The following is a 13,275-nucleotide window of genomic DNA, read 5'->3' on the forward strand; positions in this document are numbered from 1 at the left end:
TCCACCCGCCCCGTCCTGTCCGTCCAGCCTGGGCGCTGAGAGAACCGCTCTTCTAGCCGCCGCCACACCGGCAGCCGGTCCTGGGGTCCTGCGCCTGGCACCGTGTGGAGTCATGACCCTGCGCCCGCCACGACTCCCGCTCTGTCTGCTGCCGCTGCTGCTGCTGCTCAGCGGGGCGGCGTCCCAGGCTGACACGGGGTTCGAAACCGAAAGTCCTGTCCGAGCCCTCCAAGTGGAGACCCTGGTGAGGAGGTTGTCCCTGTCCGGTCCGAGGTCCGCGGGGCAGGTCTTGAGCGCGAATACAGGTCAAAGAGAACCTGCGAGCCGGGAGGAGAAGTGCGGGGACTGCTGAGTTGGGGGTGTGGGGTTTAGGGGCAAGAACGGGATCTTTGGAGGACCCTCCATGACTCCTGCAGTCCGATCATAGGTGGAGCCCCCCGAACCGTGTGCGGAATCTGCTGCCTTTGGAGACACGCTTCACATACACTACACGGTGAGGGGTGTGGGGGGCCCAGGCGGAGCCTGGGAGGGGGCGGCGCCCCGATGAAACACGTCAGCTTTGGCTTGGACACGTGGCGAGTGGTTCGGGGAGTCGCTGGGCTCTGGGGTCTTCGCGCACGTGGCGGGTGGAGGGTGGGGGAAGGTTCCTCTTCCTGCCCATTTCCCCTCCCTGCTTTCCCCCCAGTTCCCCCGGAGCACTGAGAAGTGAAGGGTGGAGAGATCTCCGAGCAGTGCCAGTCCTGCGGGGCTTCCTGTTCCTTTCTGCCCCGAGGGGAGTGCGAGGCAGCAGCTGCGAGGGGGCTGCGCCTGCTGGGAGGGAGAGCTGGCCAGGTGTGAGCTCCGGGTGCTCTCTCCCCCCAGGGCAGCTTGGTAGATGGACGTGTTATTGACACTTCCCTGGCCAGAGACCCTCTGGTTATAGAACTCGGCCAAAAGCAGGTGATCCCAGGTATGTGGCCTGTGCCTCCCACTCATCCCAACCTAAGTGCTTTCTCACCCTTTCAGTCCCTAAGCTACCTTAGAAACGGCCCCTCCTGAGGTTCAAACCCCACTTCTAATATTCCTCTCGCCCCATACCCTACTAGAAGGGAGCCAGAGATTTGAGAAGCGGGGAGCTCAACTAAGGGTGAAGGGGGAACCATTGATCGCCTCTCCTGGGATTTTGGGAATGTAGGTAGCTTCCTGTTCAGTTATGTCTTCTTCCTCAAGGTCTGGAGCAGAGCCTTCTAGACATGTGTGTAGGGTGAGTATCTGGGCAGAGAGGGGCTTGGGTACTCCCTTTGCATGGCTGGACGCGTTCTCTGCTATCCCTGCTTCTAGAGGAGGCAGGGAAACATGGGACAAAGGACCCTGGCTTTGCCTCAGTCACTGGGACCCCTGAGGGCGTCCCAAGCCTCTGTGCCTCTCTGGCTGTGGGTTTTGTTGGAGCAGTTGAGGCATGTGGGGGGATGTATACCTTTGCTGGTCAACCTGTTTGGTATAAAGTGGGGGAAAAGTCATCTTTTGGACATGAATACCTAGAGCAGTGGTCTGCAAACTGCGGCCCCTTGAGTGTGGCTCTTCCACAAAATACCACGTGTGGGCGCGCACGTACAGTGCGATTGAAACTTCGTGGCCACACTCAAGGGGCCAAAGAGCCGCATGTGGCTCTCGAGCCGCAGTTTGCCGACCACTGACCTAGAGGGTTTTGCTGGTGGGGCTTCAGATGGACAGGCTGCTGGCCCACCTGCTGCCACCTCTGGCTGTGACTTACATTCTTTCCCTCAGAGAGAAGCGAAGGGCAATCATTCCTTCTCACTTGGCGTATGGAAAACGGGGATTTCCACCATCTATCCCAGGTAACCTGACTAGAGCTCTCTTTCAGATCATCAAACTACCCCATCTCTCAGAGCTGTACAATTTGGAGCTTGAGAAGGTCTAAATCAGTTTGCTAAAAGGGACAGCGGTGGCTGGGGCCCTCTTTTTTCCTGCTTAGATCACCATAGGGACTAGAGAACCTGTTAATGTCACCTGGTTTGCCCTCTGGCAGCCAGCAGCTTTTTAGAAAGGAGACACCTGCTTGTGCCACATGGGTCTGCTGCGCGTGTCACCCTTCCTAGAACTTTGGACTAATTTCCTGTCTTTTTCCTACAATTACAAATGGTGTAATTTGTGCAGTTGGCATGGCTTCTCGCTGTATCTCCGCCCTTCCTCTCAGTCTTTACCAGGGAAGAGATAGGAAAAATGATCACAGTCAAGTAATTCAAAACAAAATGAAACAAAAAAAACTTTTAAAAGCCAAGTCCACCTCATAACTTTAAAAGCCCTCTCAAGTCACTGTTGATTTTTACTCTTAAAGGCCTGGGATTGAACAGATTTCACAAGATGTGTGTCTCTTGCTTTTGGTTATAACACATGTTCTATTAGCTAAAGTGTGTTATACTTCAGAGCATCGGGGTAAAAGTTATTATCCCAGTTCCAGCTTAGAGGGAGACCTGGAGAGAAGATAGGGTGACTAAAGAGAAATGAACTCTTACTCAAAGCTCTATTACCTTCTGCTTTCTAGTGCTGCTTCTATCTACATTTCTTTCCCACTCATTCCCCCATATCTACTTTCTTAAGACACATCCTTCTTCCTCTCCTGCTCTTATGTTAGAACACCTATCTTTTCTAATAATTTCGTTGAATATGCTCATTGGTTGGTGGAATTTAAAAGTCTAGTTTAAATTCAATTAATTTCAGCCCTGCAAAGATTGTGTCCTTGTGGCTGTTTGGAAATGGAGTACAGTTAGTATAGAGGTTTCTCTCACTCATAAATGGGGAACAGTGTGTACATTTCAGATCCACAGGAAATTTTCCTGTGCTGTCAAAGACCCATCATGGAAACCAAGCCACATTTGTATATTTGGGGTAAACATGACTATCACTAGACTCTGCTCGTAACCCATCTCTGCCTTGTCTAAGGGAACTCAACCCCACATTTAAATCTTGCCAGCTTCATAGTTGTTGCTCTGGTGTGGCCTGCCTTCCCTGTTTTCATTCATTCAGAGTCCTAGATAAACTGCACAGAGATCCTAACCCTCACCTCCTCTCTGCCTCCAGCGGATGCAGTGCTGCAGTTTGACGTGGAGCTGATTGCACTGATCCGAGCCAACTACTGGCAAAAGCTGATGAAGGGCACTTTGCCTCTGGTGGGCATGGCCATGGTGCCAGCCCTCCTGAGCCTCATTGGGTATCACCTATACAGAAAGGCCAGCAGACCTAAAGTCTCCAAAAAGAAGCTCAAGGAAGAGAAACGAAACAAGAGCAAAAAGAAATAATAAATAATAATTTTTAAAACGTCTTTGCATTCTTCAACTGATACTTTCTGAGGCTACTTTTGTAAGTGGGAATGAGGTGAGGGGGCTGGGGAAAAGGCATTCTGAGTTGGATCTTGTCTGTCATGGGGGAGGGGGTTAGAGGCTTTGAGTCACCTCTTCCCCTGGCCTCCTCTTCCTGTCCTAACTTACTTCAGGGACTTGTTCTTGAATTCCCATCTGATTTTTAGGTCCCGGAGGTACAGGTTTGGCTACAGGGTGCCCTGACTCCAGAAGCAATGCTTCATTGAGAAATAAGCCTCCTAGTAGTTGCCTAGCTATTCTCTCCATGCCCTGGGGCTGCTTATTCCTGGTGTTGTCAAAGTAGACTGTTCTGTCCAATATGGCAAAGACATAAGAAGCTCATGAACTCTATGAGAATTTTTAATAGCAAAGTCCTCAGGTCTCTCAAAAAATTCTCTGGAGAATGAAAATAGATTTTCTCCTTGTATCACAGGATATGGGAGATCACGTGGGCTGCCTCAATGATGTTGTAAGTGGTTGAACTTTTTTTGTCACCTGGCTGGGTTGTAGGTTTAGACAAGGGCTGGGGTAAGTTGCTTCGGTAGTTGACGATGAAGAGTGGGTTGAGCTGGCTCAGCACTTCATCACTCACTGAAATGCCATCCAAGTACTGTTTGAGCATCTCCCGCAGCTTCCCGTTGATCTCTAACAATTGGGTACGTCTTTGTTGAAGGCTCAGTTGCTCTAGTTTCACTTTGTTGTACCTTTTCCAGAAATTATCCATCCCTGTGTAGTCTGCTATCACCTGGGAATTGATTTAAAGGGAGGTGTGTAGTGGGGCCCATTAGTGAATACAGCCCAGGGTCCATCATCCCCAACCTTAAGCCAAGGCCTCTGGGCCCTGGGAACTTTACCTTTGCCAGCTCCTCAGTAAGCTCCTCTGGGATAATTTCCTCTATCTCCTCCTGCTCCTCTGGAGTCAACATTGAAGAATAAAAGGGCAGCACTTTTTCTTCCTCTGTTTCAAATTTCCTACATATTTCAGCAAGTTTAAGGATCTTTTCACCCTATTGAACGCAGGAAGACACCTTTTATTAGAAAAGAGGTGGGAAGGGGAATAGTGGAGTTGGTTCCCTGTTTGAACCAGGGAAGCTATTAATTTAAGTGGGAGACGAGTAATATACACATCTAACACAGAGTGCTTACTGAATGGCAAGTATTTGATATTCTTAGAAAATCCATTCACTATTAATGCATTTAACTTAAAATGTGAGGGGGAAGGGAACATGAAATAAAAAAGGTATTCCAAATGTCCACTCGAGCAGGAAGCAGGAGGATGCCTCCTCTACCATTCTCAAACCCTTTTTACTTCACAGGGAGCCCAGTTCCTTGGTTTTGTTTGGACCACCCTCTCCCCTGTTACCTTATCAACAATCGCTCTCAGAACTTTGAGGGTGGCATTACTTTCCAGAGTGAGTTTGACTAAATTCTCCTGTGCTATTTCCCGGACATGAGTCCTTTGGGCCTTAAGTTTTCGTAGTTGTACAAGGACCAATTCCTTGTCATCACGAATGTACTGGTTCTGTTCTTCACTCTCACGGCTGTGCACCATGATCTTGCCTTTCAAAATAAGTATGGAATCCTGGAAGAACAGAGTAAATTAGAAGAAACACTTGACTGGCTGAGGGTCTTCAGGGAGACAGGTGAAAAGACTAGGGACGGAAATCAAAGCATATCTTTCCCCAACCAGTGATGAGGCCCAGTAGAAATTGGGGGAAGATGAACAGGGGATGATGGAGCAGTTAAAGCAGTGAGTATTTCTGGTTGGCTGCACTAACCTGTAGTTTCTGTATTCTTTTCATCTGTACTTCAATGTCTTTGGAGCTCTTCTCGTCCTTCACTTTCAAAGTCTCAAAGGCAATCTTTCGATCCTCTGTGGCATCAGTGTAATTCTTAAGTGCATCCTGGAACCTTCTCCATAGATCTTCTACTACACTCTCTAGTTGCAGTCTTAGAAAGTGCTTCTCTTCTATATTCTAGGAAGTGGCCCCAAAATAGACAATGCTCGGAATTACGTTTTTAGTGCCCTTTCACTTCCACCAGCAACCTCACACTCTTATGCTGTTTATAGCATAGTATAGTGCAGGGTCGCCAATGAAAATGCCTACAAAGACCAGGCAGATGATATAAATAAGTGCTGTGGGCTAGATGGAGCCTGCGGTGAACCAGAGAGCAAATGCTCTTAGCAGGGGGAGTGGGGAAGGCACCGCTGCTCAGCTCCATGTGAGTGTCTCCATTTGGAAATATTGTCCCAGGGTTACCAGATCTTCAGATTTTTCAAGGGAAGGTGAAAATTTGGGTTTTTATGTGAAATCCCCATTTTTTAAATTTGGGAACCTTATTTAAATGTTTTACAAAACACCACAGGGCAAAATAAAAACAAATAATCTCATACTCAAACCCAGGTCTGCAGGCTAGCTAACGTTTGCGGCCCACAGGATGGTGGAAAGCACTTTGGCCAAGAGGCCAGAAACTGGATTCTCCTCCTGGCTCTGCAACAAAGCAGCAGCAGGACTTTGGCAGGTCATTCTACTTTACGGGGCTTTAGTTTCTTCATCTACAAATCTCATGGCTATGCACCATGATCTTGCCTTTCAAAATAATTATGGAATCCTGCAAGAACAGAGTAGATTAGAAGAAACACTTGACTAGCTGAGGGTCTTCAGGGAGACAGGTAAAAAGACTGGGGACGGAAATCAAAGCATATCTTTCCCAGGTGAAGCCAGATGATTTCCTTGTTGCTTTTAAGCTTTCAAATGCATTTCCTTGATATTTCAGAATGATCCTCCCGCCCAATCAATTTTCAGAAAAGTACAAAAGGCAATGGGGTACCTACAGTGGCAACAGGCATTTTATTATGTTGGTTAAAGGGATCTCTTTGAGCTCTACTAGCCTGGAGCATTTTTCTCTCCTCTCCCAGCTCTTGCCCATTACTTCCCCTCTGTACCTTGTTTTTGAGATCATCCCACATGCTCTGGAACTCCAGTTTGCTTTCATACTCAGAATCTATGTAGTTCTGCTCCATAGCCATGAAGACATCTTGTAGGTAGCGAATCTCTTTTTCATGTTGTTCAATAATTGTCTTCCTACGGAAGATAAGACACTATCCCTGCTCTGAGGAATAAAGCAAATGGACCAATAATGACAACTCAAAGCAGTATGTAATAAAACTATATGAGTGGTACAAACTCTTAGGTACTGAAGGAAAACAGAGGGAAGGAGGGATCTATTTCCTTTAGGGCCGAAAAGAATGAATAAGATTATTTTTATTTTTGAATAGGTTAATATATTCATGTGATATAAGTTAAAAAGTGCAAAGGTTACAGTGAGAAGTCTCCTTCCCATTCCTGTCCCCTGCCAGATGGGTAGGATTTTGATAGTTGGCAGTGGGTGATGAGACGTTACAAATAGGGACCTGGCACGGGCAAAGGAAGGCTAAGGCCACAAGCTTAAACCCACGTTATTTTAGAAGGAAATCAGGATCTTTTCTGCTGGAAGTAATGTCATCATCAAGGTGGGATGCTCCAGGGTGCTGGCCACCTGCTTACAGACAGCTCCTTGACACAGGCTCTATATGCTCCCTTGGATTCAAACCCCCATACCTTTCTATCTCAAACTCTTTGGTTAGGGTCTCCAGCTCCATGTTGTAATTTTCCTCCAGGAGGTTGAGTCGGCATCTCTGCAAGGCCAACAGCTGGTCAATGTTGTGCATGTGGCTGCGCAGGGCAATGGCATACTGCTCCTCAGCTTCTGACAGGTCCCTAGCTAAAGACTGGGTAGGAAACACAGAGTTACCATTTTGGCTCAATGACTTCTGTGTGAGAAAATTAAAGATGTATTCAGCTGGTTAGCTGGATGACTTTTCTTTGGATCAAAGAGTGCTGGTTCTCCCACTATTGAATTTAAAGTCAGAGTGACATCAGAGAACCCCATATAGTCAGCCAGTGTCCTAGGGACAACAAACATTTAAAGTGATGGTGCTACCAATAAAAGGAATCGGATTCATAGAGAAATGGCTGCTTCGAAATCTGAGGCAAAAATAAACAAGTTGAACCTAGGGTATCTTGTCAGGGAAGAGAAGGAATCAAGCATTTGTCCTGCCTTTTTAATATATATATAATTGATTTCAGAGAGGGAGAGAGAGAGAAACATCAATAATGAAAATCATTGACCAGCTGCCTCCTGCATGCCCCCTACTGGATCAAGCTCGCAACCCAGGCATGTGCTCTGACCAGGTATCGAACCCTGATCTCCTGGTTCATAGGTGGATGCTCAAGCACTGAACCACACTGGCCAGGCACCCAGGACATATTGTTAAATGAAAAAGTCAATGGGCAGAACAGTATGTAATACTACCATTTGTGTAAAATAATGTTTACTCATGAAACTAATGGGCATTGGGCAGCTGGAAGGCACCAGTGGGAAGGAATTTTCACTATGTAACTTTTTATCTTTTTAATTTTGGACAATGGAAATGTAGTACCCATTCAAAAAAGTACAATGAGCTCTGGCTGGTGTGGTTCAGTTGGTTGGACATTGAGTAGAAGTGTGGTGTTTCTTATCCCCAAAAAAATAATTAAAGAAAACTTTGTGTCCTAAAAAAAAGAAAGCAAAATGAAATTAGAGTAAATAGAACAAAGAAGCATTTACTGAGTTCCCATATGATCCAAAAACCTTGAGTCCCACTGTGAACTACCACAACCTATGCAGAGCTAGCTTTCATCTTATGTTTACATGAAAAAGAATCTTATGAAATAGGTTCTGATAATGGATAACTATTCACTCACTCAACAAATGCTTATCCAGCACTATGCTGGGTACTGAGGATTCCGAGACTAAAAGACATCCTCACTGCCCTCAAAGGAGCTTGCAGTCTTGAAGAAGGAAAAGAGTTATATAAACAAAACATTACTGTTTAACATGCTAAGTGATATGAAATTAATGATTTACCAGTGACAATGGGATATAAGGAATGGAGTGCCTACATCTAACTAAGAACACTGGGGAAGGCTTCACTGAAGAGATGCCATTTGTATCACTCTTGAAGAGGAGACAGAGTTTGCCAGGAAAACTGAGGAGATGAGAAAAATAAAATTCCAGGTAGAGGAAATAGCATGTATAAAGGCACAGGTAAGAAACAAGGCTGGCTATGAAAGGTACAGGTAGAGGGTAGATCATGAAGGGCTTTGCTATTCTTTCCGTGGAGTATGGATTTTTTTCCTGTAGAAGAGGGGAGCCACTGGGGAGACTTAAGCAGTGGAATGACAGGATCAGATTTTGTTTTAGAAAGATAATCTGGAGGTTCAGGTCAAGATGGTGGCATAGGTAAAAGCAATACTCAAATCCTCCTCCCACAACCACATCAAAACTACAACTAAACTTACAGAACAACTATCATTAAGAATCACCTGAAATCTAGCTGAACAGAAGTCCTATGAGGGGCAGAGCTGCTGAATGGGCTGATCCCACATCCACATGTAGAGAGATATTTTGGATGCAGAGGTCCCCCCTGAGGCATGAGGGGTCCCAGCCCCACACTAAGTTCCCCAAACCAGGGTTCCAGTGCCAGGAAGAGAAGTCCCCATAACTTGTGATTATAAAAATCAGTGGGGATTGTGGATGAGTGAGACCGGGGCTTCTGGAGTCCTAGGCAGTTCATCTTAAAGGTCTTACCCACAGACTTACTTGGACTCACTTCCTCTAAGCTCCAGTGCTGAGGCACCAGGGTCATACAGGGAGGAACTAAATTGTCTGGCAAGGAATTGAGTTGTCTGACATTAAGGCAAGAGCTGGAGGAGCAGTTTTTTCCCAGACAGAAGTGTTGGCAGAGGCCATTGTTCTTTTTCTGGGCCCTTGCCCCACAGAGTCTGCAGGCTGGTGCCATATCTGAATCTCCATCAACCTGGCTAACACTGCTGGCCCTGCTCTGCTGATTCCCTAAGACCCCATCCCATTCATCTTGTTGGCCCAGTCCAAGCCATTTCCTGTGGCTTTTCCATACAAATGACCTACGTTGGTAAATGCTTCAGACTTTTCTAAAATTTCTCAAACAAGCAGCATCTGGCCCTCGCCTGTTTGACTCAGTAGATAGAGTCGACCTGCAGACTGAAGGGTCCCAGGTTCGATTCCAGCCAACGGCACATGCCCAGGCTGGGGGCTCAATCCCCAGTGGGGGGTGTGCAGGAGGCAGCCGATCAATGCTTCTCTCTCATCATTGATGTTTCTAACTCTCTCCCTTCTTCTCTGAAATCAATAAAAATATATATATTTTAAAAAGACAAAAAATGGACACTAAAGAAACAATGATTGACTATTAAAAGACAAACAAGCAGCATCTGGCCTCAGCATGCCACATACCTTTCACTAAGTGACCCCAGGCCTGGCACTAGTGGCAGCCAGCCTTAGTTCACAGCTTGGCCTCTGCTCTGCAAATCCAATTCCAGCACAAATAGCAGCCATCTACATATTGCTTTGTAGCTCATGAAGAGTGGCCCCAGGCAGGACATAGGTGGCAGCTGACCTTGATCTGCACCTCCCAGGAGGCTCCAGAGCCAGTGCATTTGGTGGACAGCTTCAGACCAGGTCGAAGTACCACCCAAACTCCTCCACAAAGGATACATTCAAAGGGTGGACTCAGCAGTCACTAGAGCCCTGTTGAAGTAAATCCTGCTCTGTGGGGTCAGCCCCTGCATAGCTGATCTTCCATGGTAGTTGCGATTAGTCTTCACAACCTATCAGCCTATGGGTAAATCCCTCCCATTGAGGTGCCAACAGCAATCAAGGCTCAACTACAACCAGAGGGTATACATAGCCCACATGGGGGGTGCACCTGGAGTGCCCAGCTCGGGTGATTGAGGAGGCTGTGACACTGGACCCTACAGTACACCTACTACTCTACCAAGATAGGAAGATGTAGCAGCTCTACCTAATACATAGAAACAAACACAGGGAGACAGCCAAATGAGACAAAGAAACATGTCTTTGTCATTTGGGAATGAAAGAACAGAAAAAGACTCCAGATAAAGAACTAAATAAAATGGAGACAAGCAATCTACTAGATGCAGAGTTCAAACCACTGTTTATATTAAAATGCTAAATAAACTTAGGGGAAGAATACATGAACTTAGTGAGAACTTCAATAAAGAGATAGGAAACATAAAAACATAGATAGAAAACATGAAAAAGAACCAGTCAGAAATAAAGAATACACTAACTGAAGTGAAGAATACAGGGAATCAAAGGTGAAATAGGTGAAGCAGAAGCAGAGGATCAAATTAGAGATTTGGAAGATAAGGAAGCAGAAAAAAGAAAATCCATAAAAATGAGGATAGTATAAGGAGCCTCTGGGACAATTTAAGCATACAAACATTTGCATCATGGGGGTGCCAAAAGGAGAAGGGAGAAAATGAGGAATGAAAAACTATGTGAAAAAATAATGATGGAAAACTTCCCTAACCTAGTGAAAGAAATAGACATACAAGTCCAGGAAGCACAGAGAGTCCCAAATAAGAGGCCTACACCAAGACACATCATAATTAAAATGCCAAAGGTTAAAGACAAAGAGAGAATCATTTTAAAAAATATATATTTTATTGATTTTTTACAGAGAGGAAGGGAGAAGAATAGAGAGTTAGAAACATCGATAAAAGAGAAACATCGATCAGCTGCCTCCTGCACACCCCCTACTGGAGATGTGCCTGCAACCAAGGTACATGCCCTTGACCAGAATCAAACCTGGGACCCTTCAGTCCACAGGCCGAGGCTCTAACCACTGAGCCAAACCAGTTAGGGCGAAAAGATAATTTTAAAATATATTTTTATTGATTTCAGAGAGGAAGGGAGAAGGAGAGAGAGAAACATCAACGATGAGAGAGAATCATTGATCAGCTGCTTCCTGCATGTCCCTAAGCCCGGCCAGCAGGGTAGAGTGGTTGAGCATTGACCTATGAACCAGGAGGTCACAGTTTGATTCCCAGTCAAGGCACATGCCTGGGTTGCGGGCTTAATCCCTAGTGTGGGGCGTGCAGGAAGCAGCTGATCAATGGTTCACTTTTCTATCTCTCTCTCCCTCTCCCTTCTTCTCTGAAATAAATTAAATAGATAGATAGATAGATAAATAGACAGACAGACAGATAGAAAAGCCTAAGGGGAAGGAACCAGTGGGCAGAGATTAAAATAGAATGAAAAAAGGGATACAGCAAAATTTCTTGGCAAAAAAGATGGTATGGCTCAGTGTGGCTCAGTTGGTTGAGTGTTGTCCCCTGTACCTGAGAGATCACTGGTTTGACTCCCAGTCAGGGCACACACTTGTTTATTCTTGAATACAAGAACCTCCCAATAGCATAAGGATGACTGACTGAATTTCTTGGAGATCCAGAACTGCTCTTACCCATTGAGATCTTCTCAGCCTTATCCAGGGCTACTGAAGTTGAATCAAAGAGGCAAACAGAATTTGGTTGAATAAAGCGCTAGAGTAGGAATCAAGAAACCTGTGCCGAGTCCCAGCTCTCTCATCGACTGGCTGAGTGACCTTGGGTGAGCCATTTCCTCCCTCTGGAACTGAGTAGTCTCACATTGAAATCAAGATGTAGGACTAAGTTCAAGTCCTGGGGTGATGTCTACTGTGCCTCATAACTCTAATATTGTATAGTACTGGTTTGGGGCAGTAGATGACTAAAAGCAAGGGCTCCTCTAAGTGAGGGAGAGGGATGACCACCCAATAGTCTACTCTTCATCTCAGTGAAAGTTGTTACTACCAATAGCCTAGTTTCATCACAGCCTGCTGCTTGTGAGGGCGTTAAGATTGAATAATTAATTACTTTTCTTGGCCCATTCAACTAAGAGATGAAGGCAGCCATGTTCAAGCATTTCCTTGGGAAGAACACCGACCTTGATAACACTGTCCTTGCAGTCCACCACTCGTTCAAATGTTTGGCTGAGGATCTCAATGTCCTTATGAAGCTCTTTGGTCTTGACTTCTCGAAGAACAGTTCTCCACTGTGTGTTAATCTTATTAAGGTTCAGAGCACTATTGTGCTCCTCCTTGGCCAGCTTGTCCTGTGCGAAGGAATAAACACACCTGAAGGAGGTCAGCGTTAAAAGCCCTAATACAGCACAACAAACAAGACTGCACTTAGTCTGTCAACTGTCGCTTTTACCCTTTGTCTTTTCCGAGGGACCAAAGCTCCTAATGGCTAACACTCAGGTAACTCCTGTTCTTGTTTTGGGAGCATCTCAAGTAAGACAGGAACGGCCAGATGGCATTTTAAGGAGGGGAAGGGTGAATTTCCTTCAGGATGGAGGCATCAGAGCAGGACACTCCAGGGAGACTATCAGAGTTTCGAACAGTTGGGATGGCTGAGAACACCTACTGTCCCAGTTCTGGGACTCAGTTGTGACTGCCAAGCTCTATCCCACCGCCCCTCCTTCCAAACACTGTTGCCTGAAATCTAAGTATATTTAGGTCTCAAGATTTCCGGAGGAGGGAGGCCAGCATAAAAATGATGCTGCCACAATGGCAGGGTTAAGGCAGCAGGGTCAGCGCAGGGAGGGGGTGGGCTGGGCAGGGATAATGAGGACGCATCACCTTTAAGAACAGGTTCAGGAGCCGCTCCTTCTTCCTAGCCACCTCCTCATCTGCCAGCAACCTCTGCTGGAACATCAGCAGCTGCTCCTCATCCGACAGGGGCGTCTTGGCCTTTTTCCCTTTCTTAGCCATAGCAGGCTAGACGGCTGGATCTGGGCAAGGATCCTGGGCCCGCCGCGGCCAGCGTTAGCGGGGGGAGAAGGAAAATGCCCCCAGAAAGAGGCCTTCTGGAACTGCCCCTGGACGGTAGTGAGACCGTAGACCTTAGTCCTGAGATAAAACAGAGCCTGGAACAGAGCGGGGAGGCCGGGCTCTCAAGCCGAAAGACGC

The 13,275-nt window shown here is 46.4% G+C and overlaps 2 protein-coding genes across 2 annotated transcripts; one reads left to right on the forward strand and one right to left on the reverse strand.

Moving 5' to 3' along the window:
- Positions 1-3,322, forward strand: FKBP11 (FKBP prolyl isomerase 11). Its single transcript, XM_070410323.1, has 6 exons — positions 1-244; positions 428-493; positions 862-949; positions 1,210-1,243; positions 1,768-1,838; positions 3,082-3,322. The coding sequence occupies exons 1-6, from the start codon at positions 113-115 to the stop codon at positions 3,297-3,299; spliced, it is 609 nt and encodes a 202-aa protein (XP_070266424.1). The 5' UTR covers positions 1-112; the 3' UTR covers positions 3,300-3,322.
- Positions 3,323-3,701: 379 nt separating this feature from the next.
- Positions 3,702-13,275, reverse strand: CCDC65 (coiled-coil domain containing 65). The gene is made up of 8 exons (XM_070410322.1): positions 12,946-13,275; positions 12,249-12,416; positions 6,962-7,131; positions 6,307-6,445; positions 5,138-5,335; positions 4,723-4,941; positions 4,214-4,366; positions 3,702-4,104 (listed from the first exon to the last, which is right to left on the reverse strand). The coding sequence occupies exons 1-8, from the start codon at positions 13,075-13,077 to the stop codon at positions 3,787-3,789; spliced, it is 1,497 nt and encodes a 498-aa protein (XP_070266423.1). The 5' UTR covers positions 13,078-13,275; the 3' UTR covers positions 3,702-3,786.

Source organism: Myotis yumanensis, unplaced genomic scaffold (genome assembly GCF_028538775.1).
Source record: "Myotis yumanensis isolate MYYU_CA2020_CCGP unplaced genomic scaffold, mMyoYum1.0.hap1 SCAF_3, whole genome shotgun sequence".
Classification (NCBI taxonomy): Eukaryota; Metazoa; Chordata; class Mammalia; order Chiroptera; family Vespertilionidae; genus Myotis; species Myotis yumanensis.

Coding starts and splice junctions, on each gene's coding strand:
- CCDC65 (XM_070410322.1), bottom strand. CDS start 13,077: ATGGCTAAGAAAGGGAAAAAGGCCAAGACGCCCCTGTCGGATGAGGAG. Junction 7,132..12,248: donor GCAAGGACAGTGTTATCAAG/GTCGGTGTTCTT, acceptor TTTCCTACCCAG/TCTTTAGCTAGGGACCTGTC. Junction 4,105..4,213: donor TTACTGAGGAGCTGGCAAAG/GTAAAGTTCCCA, acceptor ATCAATTCCCAG/GTGATAGCAGACTACACAGG.
- FKBP11 (XM_070410323.1), top strand. CDS start 113: ATGACCCTGCGCCCGCCACGACTCCCGCTCTGTCTGCTGCCGCTGCTG. Junction 1,244..1,767: donor CTTCTAGACATGTGTGTAGG/GTGAGTATCTGG, acceptor TCTTTCCCTCAG/AGAGAAGCGAAGGGCAATCA. Junction 1,839..3,081: donor ATTTCCACCATCTATCCCAG/GTAACCTGACTA, acceptor CTCTGCCTCCAG/CGGATGCAGTGCTGCAGTTT.